The sequence below is a fragment of the Salvelinus namaycush genome, chromosome 40 (assembly GCF_016432855.1).
Source record: "Salvelinus namaycush isolate Seneca chromosome 40, SaNama_1.0, whole genome shotgun sequence".
Taxonomy (NCBI): Eukaryota; Metazoa; Chordata; class Actinopteri; order Salmoniformes; family Salmonidae; genus Salvelinus; species Salvelinus namaycush.
The window spans coordinates 9507468-9533410 of record NC_052346.1 but is presented as its reverse complement, the minus strand read 5'-3'; the positions used below and the strand labels follow the sequence as shown (position 1 = coordinate 9533410).

The following is a 25943-nucleotide window of genomic DNA, read 5'->3' as shown; positions in this document are numbered from 1 at the left end:
AGTGAAATCCTGTCAAGCATTCACAATATCAGGTAGAAAAGATGTGAACCGTGACAGATTCATTGAGTGCAGTGGTGGGTATGTTTAGATTGCCAATCAATATTCAAATTTCAAGACTGTTTGACAGGATTTTGAAAACGTAATGGTTGCCAATTAGCAAAATACAGAACCTGAGATATTAAACCCTCAACAGTAGACATTAATTTGCACCTATGTTAAAATGGTATACTTCAGTATGTAATAATAATGATGATAATAATAATAATAATAATAATAATAGCAATACTACTACTACTACTACTAATAATAATAATAATAATACACTGTACATAGACATACATAAACAGGACCACTTCACTGTCAAATTTGCAAATACTGTATGTGCACTTGAAAATTATATTATCTGACCAAGACAAAAATATATACGTGATAAAGCATCACAAAACATGAGTATATATTTTTGCATTGATCCGCATTCATGACAAATAATATGTAAATCATTATAAAGTATACATTACAATTCATTGTGTATATGCATAATACATTACATAACATTTGTATTTTATTTGGGTTTGTTTAAAAAAAAAGTCAGGGTTACCTTTTCTTTCTTGCAAATTGCACATATTGAATTGGGTATAAAGATCTCCATTATCAAACTGCAGAGAGGGCAAAAAGACTGGGAAGTGTACAGTCCCAGTCCTACAGTATGGGTATTTATCTACATAGTTCTGTACAAAGTTTTAAGAATTAGCAATCCACCACAATCCATAATTTGAGTCTGACTGCAAATATAAAAACTTTAACAAAGAAGTCAAAGCATTTTGTCCGTGTTACATAGAGGCAGTCCTTTGTTTTGCGATAGCAAAACATTTCCTGTCACGTAAAAAAAGACAAAACAATGACGAAGGAAAAAAAAATATTCTAACACCATCTAACCCTAAAATCAGTCAATCAGTTGACATAATACATCCAGTAGATTAAATTAAAGAGGGAGAAGACGGAGGGGAAGATAATCCGCGACCACCTGTCGATGGCGTTTACGTCCGTCAGGTCAGGGATTTTGATTTTGAGCTGCGACGAGCGCCGCCGCAGTTTGTGCCTCTTGAGCTGGGCGTGCCTGTCAAAGCTGTGGCGAGGAACCGAGGCCCGGCTCGCCTTCCTGCACTGGACGCCGGTACCTGTGCTGGTGTTGTCAAATCCCATGACGGAGGAGTTCCTGCTGTCCGCCAGGCTGGTGGTGACCTCATTTCCTGCCACCTCGTTGTGGATCTCCAGGGTGGTCAGCAGGATATTACCGTGGGACTCCGCCTGGAGATAGAAGTAGAGGATTGATGTTTGATCTGGAGCTACGACAACATGATGGTCCTGCTCTGGACAGGTTCAAGGGTGAGATGAGAACCGGAACTATGTCCATTATAAACCCATTTAGACGAATGACATACATTGGAGAATCAAGATATGAGACTATGGAGGAATGAGAACAAGGCACTTTGAAGGAACGTTTGAATGGACATCACAGCACAATATCTTTTTTTTGTAGCGACACTATGGAACATAGACATTAGCGGGCTTGCAGACTTGCATTTGACGTGCAAACGTCAAACCAGAAGTTGAACAAAGGACAATGACAACTTGGGTAACAAGCGACACGTACAGACTCATTAAATTCTCATGCGGACATGAAACATGTAATGTCAGTCAATGGTGACAGACAAGTCAGACAGATAGTGAAAAAAGACGTGTCCGCTGGTCAAGACTCACCGACTGTGAGACACGGAGCGTTTTTGCTCTATTAGGCTGCTTAGTCAGCTTAAGAGATGACGTTTTACCTCCTTCCTGAGGAGACTAACCACAAGAAACACAACACCATATTTATAGAGTTTCTGAATCTGCCGTCGCATGAGTGTGCGGACCGCAAAGATAACACCCGATAACTTCTTAACCTGAAACCCAAGAAACTTGGAAGAACTTTTAAGAAGTTAGAGCATCTCGACAGAGATCTTCATGAAGACTTACCCGATTGGTGTCGTATTTGGCCGCCCTCTCGTTGTTGGCCCTCTCGGCTTTCTCTGCCAGCTTCTTCTGCATTTGTGGTCCTCGGCCGAAGAAGATATAGTTGACGAAGGCGTACTCCAGCAGGGCCAGGAAGACCATGACGAAGCAGCCCATCAGGTACATGTCGATGGCCTTGACGTAGGGGATCTTGGGGAGAGTCTCTCTCAGATGGGTGTTGATGGTGGTCATGGTGAGCACAGTGGTGATCCCTGGATTACAACAGACAGATTAAGGCAGGGTTCCCCAACTGGCCCCACAAGTTTTCTGAGAATATTTCGAATTTTTATTGTTGGACATAAAGACTGTAAAAAAGCCAGGAAATCAGCTCCCAAGTGATTTTAATTAAATAAATATGTTCCCAAGTATGGGAACTAAAACATAATTATTTATGTGTTCCCACGTTTAATGGAGAGACACGTGATCATATTCAAATGTAAGCAAGGTTTTAAATAATTATGTTTTAGTCAAACATTATGTCTGTTTGGGATTCTTGTGGTCAATTTTCAGTCTATTAATTATTTGTAATTACGTGGCCAAACCACCTCCCAGGACAGAGCAGAATATTATTTGATAGAATTTTGGATTGCCTCATTGTAGCTTGGTGCTCCAGTCTGTTTGTGCTTTGGCCAATGAACTCCTCCTCCAAAACACGCATGGTGTGACAATGGTAGAAGAGTTGGCTACAGTATATAACTAATGGGACTTGGCTGGTCTTGTTGTGCTCTGAGCCAAAATAACTTCCCCTAGTAGAAATTCAAAAATGTGTCCTCTACTTGCCCCTTGGACACCACCAACCCCAAATAACTCATTGAATAATTGTGTACATTCAGCCTCCAGCTGTGAGTGACATTTTAACCGTGGAAGGAGTTGAATTGAATGTCTCATGTTAAATATACTATACGTTATGTCCTAAAGAAAGGTCTCTTTATGGAGACAATGCTTTCTTTGCACATGCTTAATCTGTTGTCCATGCAGAAATGTATTTTCCTTTACAAGAAATATAAACCATGTGCACCAGTAGCTAGTACTGTCATAAAGCAACATTGGAGGTAGTTAGAGTGTAGGATCAATCTGGCCCTTTCCTTGATTTATTGGTACATTAAAGGGGACAGTTTTAAGTATTACCGGTTTGCTGTGTGTGTGTGTGTGTGTGTGTGTGTGTGTGTGTGTGTGTGTGTGTGTGTGTGTGTGTGTGTGTGTGTGTGTGTGTGTGTGTGTGTGTGTGTGTGTGTGTGTGTTTTTCTCGCTCTGAGGAATAGCAGCATTCTCCTCCTTTCGCTTTTATTCATTGCAGAGATCTCTGGGGTTTTGCTGAACGGCAGCCATCTTCTTTATCGGTGTTCCCTCTGTGGTTCTATTACTCTCTGTCCTTCACTGCACCCGCCGACCTGACAATTTAATCACAGGGCCATGTGCCCGTGGGCCTCCCTCCTTTTTCATCAGGAGACCGGACTCTCTGGGGATAAATGTATTTTTATGGAGCTTCTCTCACTCTCACTGCCTCTGTCTATCTCTGTCTCTCTATTTCTCTCTTTCTTTCTTTCTTTCTCTCTCTTGCACTCTCTCTCTCTCTCTCTCTAGCCACTTTCAAAGGAAAAATGTTAGGTGTGTAGGTATTATGCATTTAAATAGTACCTCCCAAAGTGAGAAAGTGGTAGGCACTCCACATCTGCTAACATACTGGTCTGCTACTGAACAATACACTATATGGGTTATTCTACTGGTAATTACTGTGGTATAGAGCCTTTGTGATCCTGTATGGCTCAGTTGGTAGAACACGGAGCTTACACCGCCAGGGTTGTTGGTTAAATTCCCGGGGCCAACCATACGTAAAATGTATGCACGCATGACTGTAAGTCACTTTGGTGCTAAGGACTGACCATACATGATACCAAAATCATAGTTGCGACCATGTTTTCAGGCTATACAGTGTATGTTAACCATTTCATTGTTTACAAACTATGGCGTTAAACAAGCTAATGCGTCGGTTTCTGATGGGGTATGACAGTTGAACTAAGCTCATGAGGCATTTATAAGAATCAATGGGTACATATAATTTATTTAAAAGTAAAAAAATTGATCCACCAATCCCAGACTGCCCCTTTAACGTCTCTCTAATTGTATGTTTCAGACAGCCCCCATACTCTATTTCTGCTGCATAATCATCATGAAGGAGCCACTAAAGCATCGTGCAAATGACTTCAGATCCTGTAGCACTCTGCTTGCTAATGGCATTATTGATACATTATTCCTATCATCTGTTCTCTGAAATTGGGTACGAGGTTATCAAGAAATGAGATTTGGTCCACACTTAAGTGTCAGAAGATACTCTAGTCTAAAAGTGAGGAAGTATGATCACAGAGCCTTAGCAACTCTAGAGGACATTAACCAAAGGCATGCAGTACTTTAAAACAGTATCAGTACATGGAACAGCACTGGTACTTTGAACAAACATTCAGAGTGTTACATCGCTGAACACTGCATGTACAGGTCCAGGTTATTGTACCCTGCTTTACTCACACCGTGCATCCTGTATATCACTGAATGCATGGTGAAGGTGAGCTACACTGAATGTGCTGTAGGTCCTGAGTGGCTCAGTTGGTAGAGCATGGTGCTTGCTATGCTCAGGGTTGTGGGTTCAATTCCCACAGGGGACCCAGTATGAAAAAGAGGATGAAAATATATGCACTTGTACATCGCTCTGGATAAGAGAGTCTGCTAAAATGTATGCACTGTAACTCAATGGGGAGTTTTATTTCTTTTTGCTCAGAGTTATTGAGTAAAGGTACACCACGAGAGAGTGAAGAAAATGTGCTGGAACAAGATTAGGGCCAAGTGGGTCGTCTGGATTTGGAATTCACTGTAACACTGCTCCCTAATCAATTTTACCTTCAAACAATTCAATTGTTTTCCCCCTGCATTGATATCTTGATTGCTGCTCTTACCGGCATGCAGCCTCCACAAAGCACCCTTCTGGGTGGCAACGGAAATCCCATAACGATCCATCACTGAGGGAGTTCATGTTTTTTTCTGGTGGACTCCTTATTAGCAAGCCACCGGATATTGCAGGCCTTTGCAAAGACCCCCCATTTCTCAGCTTTATGTTCATGAGAGAGTGCAGGGGAATCTGTCCACTCAGTAATACAGAGCAGACCATCAAAATATAATTAGAATATAATTATCTCACGGACTAGACCGTATGTGTGACCCTACAAAAGGTTTCCAAAAGGGTTCTTCGCCTGTCCCCTTAGGAGAACCCTTTTTGGTTCCAGGTAGAACCCTTTTGGGTTCCATGTAGAATCATCTGTAGAAAGGGTTCTACATGGAATGCAAAATGGTTCTACCTGGAACCAAAAAGGGTTATTCAAAGGGTTCTCCTATGGGGACAGCCGAATAACTCTTTTTAGTTCTAGATAGCACCTTTTCTTCTAAGACTGTATAATTAGTGGGATGTTGTGATCAGTCACAATGATAGGGAAACGGGATTCAGAGGCTTGTTAATATTGTACAATGTGTAACATATGGGGCTTTGACACCAACCTAATGCCACTCTTGCAGCCGAGGCATCGTAATTGATCCAGAAGGAGACCCAGGACAAGATGGTGATCAGGATGGAGGGCATGTAGGTCTGCAGGATAAAGTAGCCGATGTTCCTCTTTAGCTTGAAGCTCAAAGACAGTCGTGGATAGGCACCTATGAAAACAAGATGTTGAGCGGTTGAATAGAATGAACGACTTCTTGGTTCGAGGAGCATACTGGAACACCTCGTGTTTTTGTTTTTGTTTCTATGGCAATGGCAGCATGGGTTGGATTTATCGCTATGGAAACAAGCATCCTTGAACCATACTTCACAACAATTTGACACACGGTGGCTGAATGCGAGGCAAATAATAAAACTGTGATGATAGAAAATGTTGCACTTTCAATCGACATATATTATTTATTTTAAACTATTTCAGAATTTATGCATGTATAAAAGTCTTGGAGCTTGATCTGTTAGGCATTTGGTAATGTACGTATTTCTTCTCTGACCTGGCTTATGAAAAACACACTTTATCACATATCTGTCATCGTAAATGTCCATTTGAGTTGCACATTCCTCTCTGCGTCGCATTACAACATTGATGCCTGACTCTGGTCCTCAAGGGTCATAGCGTCTGCTGGTTTTCGTCCATGCCGTGCCTTGTTAATCAGAGACAAATTAACATCTGGGTATCCAAGTGTGTGGACTCCTCAGCCAATCAATGACACTTATTGATCCATTAAGAGCCAAGGACAAAACGAGTACCAGAAGGAATGCAGAACTCAAGGGTGTCAGTTGTGCACCTCTAAGCGATAGGAGGGAGTCCTTCCACTGCTACTAAGAAAAGTTGACCTAAAAAATATTCTCCAATACTACACATTACCATGGCTATTTATTTAAGCACAGGGTTTGAGTCACGCTAACACGGATCATACCACTCCCACTGATTTGCACACAAACATTCTAAACAAACCAATCAAAACTCTCGAATCCCAAACTATCTGGAGCCATGGATTGCTGTCCGTGTACTGTATACGTGAGATGAGGCACATTCGTCATGGGAGGGAACTGTCCCTTTAAAAAAGGTAACATTATGCAAGGAATAGTGGGATGCGAAAGTAGGTGTTGAATGAAGATTGGTGATACAGAGGATGTAGGTGTGCATTAAGCGTTCACACTAGCTGTGTCTCTGGACGTACGTCAGTGAGTGGGAGAGTACACCATATGTTATAAGGAGGAGGAAGAGGGGGATGAGAAGGAGGAGAGGAAGGAATAGGAGGATGGTGATGATGGTGATATGGTAACCATGACAACACCCATGACGACCACGACCGTGAAAACTCTCGTAATGTAAAGTGTGAGATGTCCGACAACGTTATGACAACGTTCACCAGTTCAACTCAGATCCCCTTTATCCACTACTAAAGTGAGAGGGGGAAAAAAGCATGTGAAAACAACCAATCGGAGTTGACCTTTGTATTTCACTTATTTACATTGTACTTTCTCTATGCACACTCACAGGGCCCTGCACACTCACGCACACAGACACTGCAACACATAAACACTCAATTCATAATTTGCTCACACACACATAATATTATGCACATACATTTATACTGACTACACACCCGCACGCACACCCACTCACATACAATCATCATATACGCTGCTACTACTCTGTTTATCATATATGCCTACTCACCTTACCCCTATACTTATCTACCTCTACCGCTACAGTATCACTGCACATTGTAAATATGCTACTGGAACTGACTAACCCTGTATATAGTATGCTTACTTACTTTCTTGTGTTCTTCTTATTTCTGTTTCCTGTGTGTTTTTGTTCTACCTTATGTTATTTTTAGCACTATATTGTTGATTGATTACTGCATTGTTGGGTTCAAGAAAGGCATTTCACTGTACTCGTGTACATGACATTAAAACTTAAAATCCTTATGGCAATGTTTCCTTGTGAGCTTGGAGGGGAATAATTGATGCTCTGGGCCTGATTTTCCACATGAATGTCTGATGCCCTGTTTCCCAGGCTGCTTCTCCATGCTGTCTCTCTTTTAAAGAGCTGAAGAAAACAGCTGGGTAATTGCCATCCTACCATCATTCACTGCTCCTGTGTGAGTCTCTGTGAGTGAAGCCAGCAACAGCAGCACATGGAGGAAAGTTGGCCAGGCTCGGGGAGGGAGACAGGCCTTTGAAGTATGATGCAGGGGTCCTCAGAGGAGCCAGGGAGAAGGGAGACAGGGGGTCACACCGAGGACCCAGGGAGAGGGAAGAGGGGCGCCCACACTGAGGAGCCAGGGAAAAGGGAGACAGGGGGCCACAGAGGAGCCAGGGAGACATGGGGTCACACCGAGGACCCAGGGAGAGGGAAGAGGGGGGCCCACACTGAGGAGCCAGGGAGAAGAGAGAGAGGAAAGGCTATAGAGGGGCCACACTGGACACTCAAATTTAATGGCTGCCATCGGGTTCTCAAATAAAGGTAGGGATGGTGAGGAATTCTCACATACAAGCAAGTGCATATACATACAAACTCTCACACCCTGACATGCATGTGCACGCATACATGAACATGCACGCACCCACGCACCAAATGATGTCAAGGATACCGATAACATTTCTTCCGAACTGGAAGATACAGCCACTAGAAAACTGAAGTAGCAGTGAAGAGTTTCACAGTGAAGCACTGGTTTGGTAAAAAGCTAGATGGAAAATAACATGGTAAAGCTGTGTATTTTCTGAGAATGTGTTTTTACCTGTGGAAAAGACAACATTTCTGGACACCAGCTTGTAGTCCACTATGGAGAACTGTGGCAGCTCAATGCGTGTCACCCCCGTCACCGCATTGTCTCCTCCCTTCCAGTAGAACTCAATGTCATCTGTCGTGTATCCATCTGAACCACAGAAAGAAAGACAGGGTTAGAATGAACCTCCTGGAGTGGGATACCATGTGAAGAAACTAAGTCACAGATCATTAAATCTCCACTCACTCAATTGAACTGCTAAAAAGGCCCAGGGCAATCAGAAACGTGATTTTTCTGTGTTCTGTATACAAGTATACAAAACATTAAGAACACCTGCTCTTTCCATGACATAGACTGACCAGGTGAATCCATGTGAAAGCTAGGATCCATTGTTGATGTCACTTGTTAAATCCATTTCAATCAGTGTAGATGAAGGGGAGGAGACAGACTAAAGAAGGAGTTTTAAGCCTTGAGACGAACGAGACATGGATTGTGTATGTGTGCCATTCAGAGGGTGAATGGGCAAGACAAAAAATGTAAGTGCCTTTGAACGGGGTATGTTAGTAGGTGCCAGGCGCACCTGTTTGTGTCAAGAGCTACAATGCTGCTGGGTTGTTCACGCTCAACAGTTTCCCGTGTGTATCAAGAATGCTCCACCACCCAAAGGACATCCAGCCAACTTGACAACTATGGGAAGCATTTGCAGCACATGGAGGAAACGTGCTGCCAATGTAGTTAAAACATAGGCCAGCATCCCTGTGGAATGCTTTCGATGCCTTGTAGAGTCCTTGCAACTCAATATTAGGAAGGTGTTCCTAATGTTTGGTGTACTCAGTGTATATTTCCATACTCAGAGGTTGCAGTAATACTGTGAAATTGTGAAAATTTTGATAATGCCCTTTTAGAGTAAGAGCTATTTGAAAAGACCACCTGAAATTTCAGCGTGTTTTGGTGGGATGGAGTTTTGGCCTGGCTGGTGACATCACCATGTGGTAAATTAGTATAATAGACAAATAAGAAAGAGAGTTCCAAACATCTTTGCCAATAACAGCTAGTTTTCCGTTTTCCCCTCCCCATTCCGAACACTCCCAAAGAGTCCATTTTTGTTTCTCGTTTAACATTTGAACTGAAAATAAGGTGCTTAATAAGGTGCTTAATTGTTACCCAGAAGTGATTTGATATTGAGATAAAAAAGGCTGCATTGGCCCTTTAACATACAGTGTCACAGTAATCTCCATTGTGGTTGTATATCTTTTACTAAAATATTTTTTATACTGAAATTGTAAAATGGTATACACATCATTTTGTTTTATATATTGAAATACTGAAATCTAATAGAGAAATAGTCATTTCAGAGGTTGATGGTATTGAGGTCACTCACAGCTCTCGATCTCCAGAGTGCAGTTCTGCTCGTCCAGAGGGTACCTCCTCAGGTCCATCATACAGGCTGCCGTCGTTGTGATCCTGAGGTCAACACACACACACAAGGGGGAAAGAGGATCACGTTAACATAAGCTTTACCGGAGCCCACACACACGTTCTCCAGCCATAGTGTCTGCTGTGGATCCACCTTAACTTCTCACCTGTGCATGAAACCATATAATTACACTATAATGTTATTCACCATCACGTTATGATCTCCTGAACAACCACAGTCAACTCCACAGAGAGAAAGGACAGCTCTCTGCTCCCACTTGTAAGCAAGAAGAGCTGAAACTGAATACATTCCAGTATAGACTATAATTGTTGAAGAGAAACTATATATGTGCATTGATCTTTTACTCATAGTGTTTCAGTTGGTATCAGGTTCAGCCAGGTAGACCAGATTACCTTAAGATATGACGAAATAAGCCTTCAGAACCAGAACTCGTCATTACAGTACACTCACGCCTCGGTTACTTTACTGGACAGGTAATGTAACATCTGAACATTCCACATAGTAATGTCTGGAGATCCTACTCTGGCATTCCATTCCATACATTATGACTTACAGGTGGACCGTAGGTTTCAGGGTGAGTGATTGATTGAGTTGGGATGTGGACTGTGTGGTCCTGTATGGCTCAGTTGGTAGAGCAGGGTGTTGCAGCGCCAGGATAATGGGTTTGTTCCCAGGGCCACCCATACGTGAAATATACGCACGCATGACTGTAAGTTGCTTTGTATAGAAGTGTCTGCTAAATGGTATAGCTATGAACCCTAGGGGTTTTGTTCTTTTGGTCAGATCATGAGGTTGAATATTTTCGGTACAACAACAATTGATCTCCCTGACGTGCCCTTGGCTTGAAGAAGTCAAAATCGAATCATGTTTGCACAAGTTGCTGAATTCCTGGAGTCCATTAGTAAATCTGTAACCACTAGACAGTATAAGCTCCACAATCTAAAACAATACGTCATATACGTCTTTATGGATAAGAATGCCAGATCACATAGCTATACTGTCATCTCAGAAATGCATTACATCCAGACGAGTGTGTTTGTCAGAAGCTATTAGACAAGATGGATGATTCCACCTACGCACGTGCAAGCATGCACACATGCACGCACGCACGCACGCACGCACGCACGCACGCACGCACGCACGCACGCACGCACGCGCACACACACACAGCTAATAACACAACTCTATATGAGCTGTAAACAGGATCAAGCTCATGCACCCACATACACACACACACACACACACACACGCATGTTCTTTAGAGGGGGTACATGAAACAGATTGACAGGATGTTAAAAGAACAGAATCAATGCATTGTATTGAATCCAACTACGTATAATTCAAAACTAGTCCAGTGCAAATTATTAATATGCAAAAATTATTGAATTTCCATGCTGGATGGCTCAATTTGGAAGAAAACCATGCATTATACATATTTATTAGCCCGATGAACAATTCAGGACTTGTCAAACAACAAAGACCAATGGCTAAGGATATTGAAACAGGGAATCATAACAAAGCAACAGCTGAGCTTGCATCATCATCTATACATTTTCTTGTTTTATGTTGTTTTCTTCTCATCTTACCATATGTTTTAAAAATGCACATTTCAACAAAGCTCGACAATGTACACGCTACTGCACCAATATGTCGAGGGAAAAGCTAAATTGAGCCTATAGGAAGGGATTATATTTACTAGCCAAAAACATAGCAGCTGGTGGCCTAGAGGTGGTCCAGTGGTCTAAGCCACTGCCTCCGGAACACAAAGATCACTGCAGCATGGTTAAAAATCTGGTCCACTGCTATTTCTGGGCTCTCTCCTCTAGTATTCCTCTCCGTCTATGCTATCCAATAAACAGACAAAAAAAGAGAGGAGTGGGAATGCCCCACTTCTTTAAAAAAAACCTAGCAGCTCATACATACCATACAGCATTTATTACTATAAAATAATAAAATATTGTGATATCCCTTCAAATGAATCAGTCTTGGATGCATTAATCTAGAACCCATTGGTTCCCCTGCTTTGGAACCCACCTCAGGCCGTAGAGCACTGTTCCATCCGGGTGGAGGCGGATCATGCGGTTCTTGACCGTCACACCGTGGACGAAGGACTTCTTGTCATTCAGGAAGTAGGTGTCAGGGACCCAGAGTGAATCTGCTACCCGGTTATCCAGGGTGAGGTTCAGTGGGATCCCTAAGTACGCCAGCCTCTTGTCCCTCCAGTACTGCTGGAAGTACATGGTTAAAGTGTAGTCCTGGAAGGAGATTAACATATGGTGATGTTAATATACTGTAGTATATCCACTTCCTTATTTTTTATTGACATACAGTGCGTGTGTGTGTGTGTGTGTGTGTGTGTTTCTTGAGTCTGCAACCCATAGTTCTGAGAATGATTGTGGATAAGCCTATTTTGGGAGGAGAGATGAGGAGTTTACAGTCACAAGCTGTCTGAATGGTGAGGGGAAAGGTTGCAACGTGATGGCGCACAGTGTTCTACTCTGACACATCCTCCTGCCAACCAAACTGATTTTCCAAATTTCCCCTCAGACCCACTCAACCCACTCCACTTCTCCTCAATACCGACCCTCTGTGTCAAAATGGCCGCCGCAGTAGAACGCTTCCCACCAGGTAGCAGGAGGAACAGTGTGGCATGGCTGTGTGATTCAGCCACAGTCCTAATGGCGATTACACAACAGCCATACTGTAGGCAGGGCCAGGCTGTACCAGGAGTCTGTCCAAGTGGCTCCGCCACACACTCCAAAATACCCAACAGCAATGTGTTTCTCTCTCTACGCCAGCAGCACTGTTATGAGTGGAGCCAACCACATGGTCTCTGACTAAAGCCAATTACATTGTGTAGTATTGGGTCCAATATTTCAGTGCAGCCTACTCAGTCCTTGCAGCTTGCTATGGAGGAAAGCCAGAGGCAAGACATCATGCCAATTGAAAGTGAGGGGGCACGTACTCCCTCCATTTGATCAGTTTTTAGGATAAAGAGATACAAAATGTACACTAAATGTATGACTCCGTATACCTCCAACCAACTGTTCAATGATGTCCCTGGAGATTATTTCAGATATTTCAAGATGGGAGTGTTCCAGGGGTGAGAAGTGTGAACCAGTCAGGGATGTAGTTTTAGATAAGTCTTTACATGAAAGAGCATGAATGATTTAAATAACCACTGTAGCCGGGTCCTGCATTCAAAGCCGCAGCTGCCTTGGAATTCTTATAAATCTTGCACGGGGACAATCACAGATCATTTCAAATAAAGGAGTAGTTGCTCACCTTGTGAAGTCTGACTCTGAATCAGACAGTTTATCACACTGATGCTGACATGCTACAGTGGCAATTGTGGTGATCTCCTTAAAGGAGGAATCTGCAGTTTCAATTCCGTTCAAAGTATCAACCTGGAAGGACTGAGGGGAAGGCTCTTTACATGTTTACTGCGCACTGTTTAGCTGTGTGTGTGTGTGTGTGTGTGTGTGTGTGTGCATGCTTGTGTATAGCCTTGGATTTATTTTCATTCAATAACGCACCCTGTAAGGACTTATCAGTCATGGTCGTCCATATTACTGCGATTTTACTGCTACTACATTCTCCAAGACAGCGTTTTTTTTTTGTCCTTCTGTAATTCATTTAGTGACCCAATGTTAATGATGACACTGGGCGCGTCCCAAATGACACCCTATTCCTTACACAGTGGGCCCTGGGCAAAAGTAGTGCACTGCATAGGGAATAGGGTGCCATTTGGGACGCAGCCTTTGGGGGAGTTGAACCTGCTCTTGTTTGGTGGCGTCGTTTATTCAGCCTACAGTGTGTGATGATCCCTGCATACTGACCGACGCAGTAGCCTACTATTCTCATTTGTCATTGCATCTGCTCCCTGTCTCCAACAGATGCTCCTCATTATCAAACAACTGGCTTATCATGATCATGCTTTCACACAAAACCACTCTTTATGAACCGGCCCTATCCCACCAACAACGTCCGTAATTCTATGATCTCACCCCTTGCCGTAAATCCGTGTACGTTTAGTGCATTTACAAATGGTCTCCTTGTGACATCATGCATTCGTAGAAAGAGGAAGTTATGCGTAGACCCCAAGGTCATTAGCCAATACAATACCAATTGACATTGTGAGTAGATATGTAAGGCTTATTTGCATGCAGTCCCCACATGCCATCATGTACTGCAGGCACAAACACAACCTCTATAAGGTGCTTAGCTATATATTATCAAACAGATTTATGTAAATCAGGTAGCCTAGTGGTTAGAGCGTTGGGCCAGTAACAGAAAGGTTGCTAGATCGAATCCCCGAGCTGACATAATAAAAGTCTGTCGTTCTGCCCCTGAACAAGGCAGTTAACCCGCTGTCATTGTAAATAAGATTTTGTTATTAACTGACTTGCCTAGTTAAATGAAATACATAAAATGAGATATTCATAGTGCAGTGACAATAGTCAGCTGACGGACTGATCGTAAACATTCTCTATTATTAACTACAGTATGTCGCTCATAACTGAACTGAAGTCTCTTAGCTAAAACGCCTTTTGGTTAGTGTTAGAAATAATAGCCACCTTAGTAACCATAGTAACCATCAATAACAACATACTAAGCCAAACGGCGATAAACTACACGAACAGTGACCCTCAAATTGCAAACACAGTTATAAAAACAAATCAATGTAGCTAATTCGGTTATACATTATTGTCAATCCAAACTCAGTAAAGAATCATTTGACGCAGTCGGTCATTTTCAAAGCAATTCCACAGGCTTCCCCAAGAGGTTTCTTCTTGGAAGCCCATTTTTCACTGCGGGAAATCACCCTCAATCCCCACTTCTGTGGTGAACCTCAAAATCATATTAAAAATAGCATGCATGGTCTCTGATCTACTCTAATGTCCTTTAGTAGGAGGAGCTGATTACCCCAGAAATGATCTTAAATACACTATGAGAGGGGAGACCCAGAGCCGTATATAGAGATGTAATGGATAATAATGGCTTCTAAACACACAGAGCTTTGGCTGCGATAACAATGGATCTCTCTGTATGTGCATTAGTGGGGTTTGATAGATAAATTAAAACTGTGATAAAAGGATTCATACAGGATTTACAAGTGATTCCCAAGGGGCAGGAAGCGACCAAGAATTACACAGAAGACTGATGGGATAAATAGCTGCCTGTGTACACCGACACAAATAAAATGATAAGATGCTGGGCCAAAGCATTGCACCGGAAATGTGGGCACTCATCTTCAGCTTTGCCATGCACAAAAGAAGGCCCTCGCACACACACACACACACACACACACACACACACACACACACACACACACACACACACACTATATAGACTTTGTAGAGGGATCATGCTACTGCAGAGAGCTGGCTTCATGGATCGATAGAATCATGTCCGATAGCAATCCAAAATGATAAAGTGGGGGTCAGCGTTTAAGCATAACCCCATTACACCTCTTATAACTCTCCTACAGCACTCTGGGAATTACGGCCGTAACTTCAGGAGACCAATTGCCTCACAACCCCTAGTAGACCTGCCAATATTCATAGGGGTTATGGTGAGAATGGTGCCCTTCGACATCTGGTTACACATAGTTCCTGATGGAACGTTAAAATGAACCTATATGCAAATTCCAGGGTCAGTATGGTCTATGGGCAGGATTTCTTCCGATAGACAGAGAAAAGCAAACAGTAATGACATGAACAGTTGGAGAGAGGAAAAATATCCACTTCATATGACAGATTTTCTACACCCACCCACCCACACACACTCTGCAGAGGGACTGACGGCTGGTTACTGGTTATCTCATAGCGAATTCAAATCGTTCTCCATTTCTGCAGTCCCTTATGGGTTCGTATCTTCTCCATACAACAACAACTTGACTGAAGCTACCCTACAACATTTCTTCTCTTTCTACTCCAGTTGCTTGAGATTCAACTAACCTGAAATGGACAGTCATTTAAGTAAAAATCTATTGTTCAATAAACTGCGGAAACATAACAAAGAAAGTGCAGAGTGGCCATTCAGATGGTTCATCAATTTGCTTTGGTCAATACTGTTTTTCAAGTTCTACCATCACCTGGGTGCAGTCAATACACAGTCATACAGTATGTGCTAGTAATTACCCTAGTTCCCATGGTAACTGATGGCTACGGCTATGACAGTCTCTCCCCTGCTTCCTCCATGCAGTGTTAAGAGTAGAGAGAAAACATCCCTTTGGAAGACAAACTGCAAATGTAGCCATCACTGAGATTCTCACAGAGAGAGAGAACAGCTTATTAACCCAAGATCACTGACTATACACAAAGCAGTATTTACCTACACATGTAGGACCAGCCATCGTTTTAGAGCTAATTCTGCCATTTCAAAGATATAGAGTCCCCATGGGACTACATATTATCTTCAAAGAGATTCTTCTATCAAAGGGAAAGAGGAGTATCTCATTTACACATTTCCTACAGGCTACTTCCATTGTCGCGGAGCAAAAGTGCCTCCTGTTGCAAGGTAAACAACTGTCCCTGGGTTCAGGAAGATCAAAGCACATGAATGGTTTACTTGGTCGGGTTACAGTGCTTACTAGAAGGATCGCAATCACTACAAGACCAGGGTCCGTATGTGTCAAGTGGCTCAAAAGGAGGAGTGCTGATCCAGGTTTAGGTCCTCCGTGTCAACGTCACCTCAATGTATTATGATCTAAAGGGCAAAACAGATCCTCGATCAGCGTCCTGAGACGCTTGAACATCCTCCAGGATGAATATTACATAATCCAAAACTTGTTGTCTTAATTGAACATCACCCAGACCATTCATTGTGTAATCAGTGAATTAATTAGTTCATCTCTTTCTTCTATTTTGGCTCTCTGTATTTTCAATTTTGCGCCTCGTTCTTGAGAATGTCATGTGTATGAAAAATTGCCACATTTTTCACACTGCTGTCCATTGATTATTGATTGCCATTACCATTAGTTTGTATCTATTTATCCTGCTACTGGCCACTATTACACTACTACATTGTCAGAGCAAAAACCAAGCCATGAGGTCGAAGGAATTGTCCGTAGAGCTCAGAGACAGGATTGTCTCAAGGTACAGATCTGGGTAAGGGTTCCCCAAAATTTCTGCAGCATTGAAGGTTCCCAAGAACACAGTGGCCTCAACCAAGATGGCGTAGCAGCAAGACGTGTTTGTTTTTGTCCCGTGTAAATATTCAGCTTTTTTAATGTTTCTGTATACATTTCAATCTCTTTTTCCATTTTCTTTTTTCTTCTTTTTTTTCTTTTTTAAAATTTTACCCCCTTTTCTCCCCAATTTCATGGTATCCAATTGTTAGTAATTACTATCTTGTCTCATCGCTACAACTCCCGTACGGGCTCGGGAGAGACGAAGGTTGAAAGCCATGCGTCCTCCGAAACACAACCCAACCAAGCCATACTGCTTCTTAACACAGCGCGCCTCCAACCCGGAAGCCAGCCGCACCAATGTGTCGGAGGAAACACCGTGCACCTGGCTACCTTGGTTAGCACGCACTGTGTCCGGCCCGCCACAGGAGTCGCTGGTGCGCGATGAGACAAGGATATCCCTACCGGCCAAACCCTCCCTAACCCGGACGACGCTAGGCCAATTGTGCGTCGCCCCACAGACCTCCCGGTCGCGGCTAGGTGCGACAGAGCCTGGGCGCGAACCCAGAGTCTCTGGTGGCGCAGCTAGCGCTGCGATGGAGTGCCCTAGACCACTGCGCCACCCGGGAGGCCCCTCTTTTTCCATTTTCAAATTAAATATACCTTCCTGCAACCCGCCTCACCCAACGTGGTACGGATCTGCTATTTTTTTTAGACCTTATAACTGAAACCTGCATCAGAAGCTATCCTTCAGAAGCTAGCCAGCTAATTAGCTACTAGCTATTGTTAGCCACTGCTAGCAGTCTTTACCTTTAGCACAGACACCAGCCGCTTTAGCCTGGATAGCCCGGATAATATCTGCCAGTCTGCACAGCACGATATCAGCCCTGAGCATATCGAACTGCTTTCCCCCCCCCCACTATATCACTGGATTCCTGCCGCATGCTCTGGACCATTACACCGGATTATCGCAGCTAGCTAGCTACTACCGAGTGGCTATCGTGGCTAACACCTTTGTCCAGATGCAAGCACCAGTTAGCCTCGAGCTAGTCCCATTCCGCCGGCTAGCAAACGAAGTACACCAACTACAATACCTCTCTTGCCAACTGGCCTGGACCCTTTGTCAACATGGAGCCCCGCCGATCCATCATGACTGGTCTGCTGACGTATTTTGGCCGATGTGCTCTCAACCGGCCTCTGCGTCGTTGATGTCGGTGAGGACCCAGCTACTAGCCCCGGCCCGCTAACTCTCTGAGCACCGTGTCTCCCGCTCGCCTAACGTAGTGACGACTGCCGAGCAGCTCCCTGTTTCGTCCATTGCTGCTTATTGGACCCTATGATCACTCGGCTACACAGCTGATACCTACTGGACTGTTCTTTAACACGGTACTTCATTTAGTTTATCTGTCGGCCCTAGCCTCAAACTCAGGCCCTGTGTGTAGCTAACTGACCCCCCATTCATCGCCATTTACCCGTTGTTGTTGTTGTGTTAGCTGTTTATCCGTTGTTGTCTTAGCCCTCCCAATCAACACCTGTGATTACTTTATGCCTCCCTCTAATGTCAATATGCCTTGTATACTGTTGTTAAGGGTAGCTCTCATTGTTTTGTTTTACTGTGGAGCCCCTAGTGCCACTCTACATGCCTCAGTTGCTGCACCCCCCCACACATGCGGAGACCGCACCTAGCTTAACTGGTGCTTCCAGAGATGCACCCTCTCTCATCGTCACTCAATGCCTAGGTTTACCTCCACTCTACTCGCACCCTACCATGCCCTTGTCTATGCATTATGCTCTGAATCTATCCTACCATGCCCAGAAGTCTACTCCTTTTACTCTCTGTTCCGAACGCACTAGACGACCAGTTCTTATAGCCTTTAGCCGTACCCCTATCCTACTCCTCCTCTGTTCCTCTGGTGATGTAGAGGTTAATCCAGGCCCTGTGTGTCCCCAGGCGCTCTCATTTGTTGACTTCTGTAACCGGAAAAGCCTTGGGTTCATGCATGTTAACATCAGAAGCCTCCTCCCTAAGTTTGCTTTATTCACTGCTTTAGCACACTCCACCAACCCTGATGTCCTAGCCATGTATGAATCCTGGCTTAGGAAGGCCACCAACAATTCTGAGATTTCCATCCCCATTCACAACATTTTCCATCAAGATAGAACTGCTAAAGGGGGCAGAGTTGCAATCTACTGAAGAGATAGCCTGCAGAGTTCTGTCCTACTATCCAGGTCTATGCCCAAACAGCTCGAGCTACTACTTTTAAAAATCCATCTCTCCAGAAATAAGTCTCTCACTGTTGCCGCTTGTTATAGACTCCCCTCAGCTCCCAGCTGTGCCCTGGACACCATATGTGAATTGATTGCCCCCATCTATCGTCAGAGTTCGTACTGTTAGGTGACCTAAACTGGGATATGCTTAACACCCCGGCCGTCCTACAATCTAAGCAATCTCACACAAATTATCAAGGAACCTACCAGGTACAACCCCAAATCCGTAAACATGGGCACCCTCGTAGATATCATCCTGACCAACTTGCCCTCTAAACTTGCACTCTGACCAACTTGCCCTGTTTTCAACCAGGATCTCAGTAATCACTGCCTCATTGCCTGTGTCCGTTATGGGTCCGCGGTCAAACGACCACCCCTCATCACTGTCAAACGCTCCCTAAAACACTTCTGCGAACAGGCCTTTCTAATCGACCTGGCCCAGGTATCTTGGAAGGATATTGACCTCATCCCGTCAGTAGAGGATGCCTGGTTGTTCTTCAAAAGTGCCTTCCTCACCATCTTAAATAAGCATGCCCCATTCAAAAAATGTAGAACCAGAACAGATATAGCCCTTGGTTCATTCCAGACTTGACTGCCCTTGACCAGCACAAAAACATCCTGTGGCGCACTGCACTAGCTTCAAATAGTCCCCGCGATATGTAACTTTTCAGGGAAGTCAAGAACCAATATACACAGTCAGTTAGGAAAGCAAAGGCTAGCTTTTTCAAACAGAAATTTGCATCCTGCAGCACTAATTCCCCAAAATTTTGGGACACTGTAAAGTCCATGGAGAATAAGAGCACCTCCTCTCAGCTGCCCACTGAGCTGAGGCTAGGAAACACTGTCACCCCGATAAATCCACGATAATTGAGAATTTCAATAAGCATTTCTCTATGGCTGGCCACGCTTTCCACCTGGCTACCTTCAGCAAAACTGAAAGCGCGAACCACTGCTTTTAAACAGGGCAAAGCGACCGGAAACATGACCGAATACAAACAGTGTAGCTATTCCCTCCGCAAGGCAATCAAACAAGCTAAGCGTCAGTATAGAGACAAAGTGGAGTCGCAATTCAAAGGCTCAGACATGAGAGGTATGTGGCAGGTTCTACAGTCAATCACGGACTACAAAAAGAAAACCAGACAAACTAAACAACTTCTTTGCTCACTTTGAGGACAATAAAGTGTCACCGACACGGCCCGCTACCAAAACCTGCGGGATCTCCTTCACTGCAGCCAACGTGAGTAAAACATTTAAACATGTTAACCCTCGCAAGGCTGCCGGCCCAGACGACCTCCCTAGCCACGTCCTCAGAGCATGCGCAGACCAGCTGGCTGGTGTGTTTACGGACATATTCAATCAATCCTTATCCCAGTCTGCTGTTCCCACATGCTTCAAGAGGGCCACCATTGTTCCTGTTCCCAAGAAAGCTAAGGTAACTGAGCTAAATGACTATCGTCCCATAGCACTCACTTCCGTCATCATGACATGCTTTGAGAGACTAGTCAAGGACCATAGCACCTCCACCCTACCTGACACCCTAGACCCACCCCAATTTGCTTACTGCCCCAATAGGTCCACAGACGACGTAATCGCAATCACACTGCACACTGCCCTAACCCATCTGGACAAGAGGAATACCTATGTAAGAATGCTGTTCATGGACTACAGCTCAGCATTTAACACCATAGTACCCTCCAAACTCGTCACCCTGGGTCTCGACCCCGACCTGTGCAACTGGGTCCTGGACTTCCTGACGGGCCGCCCCCAGGTGGTGAGGGTAGGAAACAACTATCTCCACCCCGCTGATCCTCAACACTGGGCCCCCACAAGGGTGCGTTCTCAGCCCTCTCCTGTACTCCCTGTTCACCCATGACTGCGTGGCCATGCACGCCTCCAACTCAATCATCAAGTTTGCAGACGACACTACAGTGGTAGGCTTGACTACCAACAACGACGAGACAGCCTACAGGGAGGAGGTGAGGGCCCTCGGCGTGTGGTGTCAGGAAAATAACCTCACACTCAATGTCAACAAAACAAAGGAGATGATCATGGACTTCAGGAAACAGCAGAGGGAGCAGCCCCCTATCCACATCAACGGGACAGTAGTGGAGAAGGTGGATAATTTTAAGTTCCTCGGTGTACACATCACGGACAAACTGAAATGGTCCACCCACACAGACAGCGTGCTGAAGAAGGCGAAGCAGGTCCTCTTCAACCTCAGGAGAAATTCGGCTTGTCACCACAAACACTCACAAACTTTTACAGATGCACAATCGATAGCATCCTGTCGGACTGTATCACCACCTGGTACGGCAACTGCTCTGCCCACAACCGTAAGGCTCTCCAGAGGGTAGTGATGTCTGCACAACGCATCACCGGGGGCAAACTACCTGCCCTCCAGGACACCTACACCACCCGATGTCACAGGAAGGCCAAAAAGATCCTCAAAGAACAACAACCACCAGAGCCACTGCCTGTTCACCCTGCTATCATCCAGTAGGAGAGGTCAGTACAGGTGCATCAAAGCTGGGACCGAGTGACTGAAAAAAGAGCTTCTATCTCAAGACCATCAGACTGTTAAACAGCCATCACTAACATTGAGTGGCTGCTGCCAACATATTGACTCAAATCTCTAGCCACTTTAATAATAAAAAATTGGATGTAATAAATGTATCACTAGCCACTTTAAACAATGCCACTTTATATAATGTTTGCATACCCTACATTACTCATCCCATATGTATATACTGTACTCTATACCATCTACTGCATCTTGCCTATGCCGTTCGGCTATCGCTCATCCATATATTTTTATGTACATATTCTTATTCATTCCTTTACACTTGTGTGTTTAAGGTAGTTGTTGTGAAATTGTTACATTACTTGTTAGATATTACTGCATGGTCAGAACTAGAAGCACAGGCATTTCGCTACTCTCACATTAACATCTGCTAACCATGTGTATGTGACAAATAAAATCTGATTTTATTTAATTTGATTTCTCTAATGACTGCCTCGACTGGTTCACTAACTACTTCTCAGATAGAGTTCAGTGTGTCAAATCGGAGGGCCTGTTGTCTGGACCTCTGGCAGTCTATGGGGGTGCCACAGGGTTCAATTCTCGGGCCGACTCTTTTCTCTGTATATATCAATGTCACTCTTGCTGCGGGGGATTCTTTGATCCACCTTTACACATAGAACACCATTCTGTATACATCTGGCCCTTCTTTGGACACTGTGTTAACAAACCTCCAAACGAGCTTCAATGCCATACAACATTCCTTCAACTGGCCTCCAACTGCTCTTAAATGCTAGTAAAACGAAATGCATGCTCGTCAACCGATCACTGCCCGCACACGCCCGTTTTGTCACCCAAGCCCCATATACTACCCACCATTACGACCTGTATGCTCTCGTTGGCTGGTCCTCACTACATATTCGTCGCCAAACCCACTTTTAAAAAAAAATCATTCTTCAATGGAAGAAGTTTGGAACCACCAAGACTCTTCCTAGAGCTGACCACTCGGCCAAACTGAGCAATCGGGGGAGAAGGGCCTTTGTCAGGGAGGTGACCAAGAACACAATGGTCACTCTGACAGAGCTCTAGAGTTCCTCTGTGTCAATGGGAGAACCTTCCAGAAGGACAACCATCTCTGCATCACTCCACCAATCAGGCCTTTTTGGTAGAGTGACCAAACTGAAGCCACTCCTCGGTAAAAGGGACATGACAGCCCACTTGGAGTTTGCCAAAAGGCACCTAAAGACTCTCAGACCATGAGAAACAAGATTCTCTGATCTGATGAAACCAAGATTGAACCCTTTGGCCTGAATGCCAAGCATCATGTCTGGAGGATACCTTGCACCATCCCTACGGTGAAGCATGGTGGTGGCAGCATCATGCTGTGGGGATGTTTTTCAGTGGCAGGGAATGGGAGACTAGTCAGGATCGAGGCAAAGATGAACGGAGCAAAGTACAGAGAGATCCTTGATGAAAACCTGCTCCAGAGCGCTCAGGACCTCAAACTGGGGGGAAGGTTCACCTTCCAACAGGACAACCCTAAGCACACTGCCAAGACAATGCAGGAGTGGCGTCGGGACAAGTCTCTGAATGTTCTTGAGTGGCCCAGCCAGAGCCCGGAATTGAACCCGATCGAACATCTCTGGAGAGACCTGAAAACAGCTGTGCAGCAACGCTCCCCATCCAACCTGACAGAGCTTGAGAGGATCTGCACAGAAGAATGGGAGAAACTCCCCATCTTTCCCAAATACAGGTGTGCCAAGCTTGTAGCGTCATACCCAAAAAGACTTGATGCTGTAATCGCTACAAAAGGTGCTTCAACAAAGTACTGAGTAAAGGGTCAGAATATTTATGTAAATGTGATATGTATTTTTTTTTTTTTTTAATATAAATTAGCAAAAAAAAAAAAAAATCTGTTTTTGCTTTGTCATTCTGGGGTATTGTGTGTAGCAAAATTTATATCCTACTACCAGGTACTTTTCAGTCCTGTTCACATGTATATCCTAATACCATTCACTTTTTTATGTATAAACCCATCTCAACCACTCCAGTATTCTCTTGTTTATTTATCTCACATCGTAGTTATTATTTAAAAGATTTTTTGTTATCTTTATTATTATTATTAATTATTATTAACACTGCATTCTCAGGGTAAGAATTTCACTGTACTGTTTCACACCTGTTGTATCCTGCGCACATGGCGAATTAAGTGGCTTCTCACCTGAAATGCCAGTCCCAGATAGGGGAGCAGCCCAGAGATCATTATTTCTGATAGAAACGCGAACAGCTGCTGTGCACATGCTGCGCCACTTTACAGGATACACACTGCACAGGCACAGTTGTAAGAAGTTGAGCCCAGGCAGGTGTATTCAAAGACAAGCCACAGATGCAGGGGGTGGTAAAGGTGTGTGCGGGTATAGAGGTACGTGTGTGTGTGTGTGTGTGTGTGTGAGAGAGAGAGAGAGAGAGAGAGAGAGAGAGAGAGAGAGAGAGAGAGAGAGAGAGAGAGAGAGAGAGAGAGAGAGAGAGAGAGAGAGAGAGAGAGAGAGAGAGAGAGAGAGAGAGAGAGAGAGAGAGAGAGAGAGAGAGAGAGAGAGAGAGAGAGAGAGAGAGAGAGAGAGAGAGAGAGAGAGAGAGAGAGAGAGAGAGAGAGAGAGAGAGAGAGAGAGAGAGAGAGAGAGAGAGAGAGAGAGAGAGAGAGAGAGAGAGCGAGAGAGAGAGAGAGAGAGAGAGAGAGAGCTGGGGGAGAGAGAGCTGGGGGAGAGAGAGCTGGGGGAGAGAAAAAAAACTTATTCAAGGTTTCAAAGACCTCTCTGATGAGAACAAACTACCCGTCCTGTTGAGGGAGGACGCAGAGAGCTCTGCGTTGGCAGCGCACTTCATTGCTGCCTGGCATAAGATGAGGTACAGTGTCTGTCACACCAACCAACCAGCACATGTCCTCTAAGCCATTGTTCAATGTATGGTTATTTTGACCCTTGATTATCATTGTTGCTGTTGTCCTGTTGACAATAGATTATTATTATTTTAATGATGTTAATATTGTAAATCTCCAAAGTAAGCTTTGGCAATATGTACATTGTTACTTCAGGTCAATAAAGCAAATTGGAGAGACAGAGAGAGACAGAGACAGAGAGAGAGAGAGAGAGAGCTTCTAATACTCCTCTTTGAAGTGCTGGAGTTGCTGAACATACTGTACTTTTCAATTTCCAATGCCACATACCAACAGAGTTAGCACAACTGACGAACAAGATCAAGGGGAGAATGACTCAGAAATGTTAATTGAGTTAGAGTAAAAACACACATACAAACACAAGACAACTGACAAAAGAGTGCAGAGCAGAGTACCACTCTGCATCCTAAATGTAGACCATTTTCAGCACTAGTCTGATGGACAGCGGCCGGTATCTAACGTGATATTGGCCGAATACAAACATTGTGAAACATAGTTAGGCGCACAATAAATCAAATTGTAGGACATTATTGTATGATTTTGAATGAAAGTTTACACAGTTCGTGAATCCCAGGAGAAACATATTCAAGTACTATATGAAAGTGAGCAAAGCAAAAAGCACAATTGTGTGAGTCCTAATGTTTACATTATGGGGGGGTTCACTCACCATGTTGACTTCCGATACCATGTCTATGCTCGCCACATCTATACTCATGCCAACTGCAACAGGGGCCCCTGTAATGCAAATGCAATGGTATCATTTACAATGACAGTGAATTCGAAAAATGGCTGCAATATGAGCCCAAGATGAGCGAATCTGCATAGTAAACATGGACACGCTGCAACATGGTTGCCCTACTTTTGAAAACGTACCTCCAAAGTCTGGTCGAAGACGAATATCATAGCCCTTTAGTAGTTTGTCCACCGTCTCTTTCACAAACGACATGTTCCCTGGTTCATTCACGCTGAAACAACAACAAAAAGATTGTGTTACTACAAAACTTGCACGTTCGTTTTTCCCGTCACACTTTTACTGGAGAAATCACTCACCTTTGTGCGCAACAAACGACAGCTACAATCACTGGTGCTGAAAGAACACTAAATAATTTTCCACTCAGAAAAGCCCACATTCCTTACTGTTTAGGTGAAAAAAGTGCAACGCAAAAACGGTACAATATGTTTACAAATCAGATTATTCCATTGGCAAGTTCTCGTGGAGGAAGTCGTTGGCTTTTCAGACCCTTCAGATCTGTTCGGTTTGACATCCCTCGTATTTCGGATTTCTCTCCTCTCTCTCTAT

General features: G+C 44.0%; 1 protein-coding gene across 1 annotated transcript; it reads right to left on the bottom strand.

Moving 5' to 3' along the window:
- Nucleotides 1-951: 951 nt before the first annotated feature.
- LOC120033625 (gamma-aminobutyric acid receptor subunit beta-3-like) lies at nucleotides 952-25773 on the bottom strand. Its single transcript, XM_038980058.1, has 9 exons — nucleotides 25694-25773; nucleotides 25517-25608; nucleotides 25311-25378; nucleotides 11807-12027; nucleotides 9716-9798; nucleotides 8347-8484; nucleotides 5596-5748; nucleotides 2017-2264; nucleotides 952-1308 (listed from the first exon to the last, which is right to left on the bottom strand). The coding sequence occupies exons 1-9, from the start codon at nucleotides 25771-25773 to the stop codon at nucleotides 952-954; spliced, it is 1440 nt and encodes a 479-aa protein (XP_038835986.1).
- Between the last annotated feature and the right edge of the window lie 170 nt (nucleotides 25774-25943).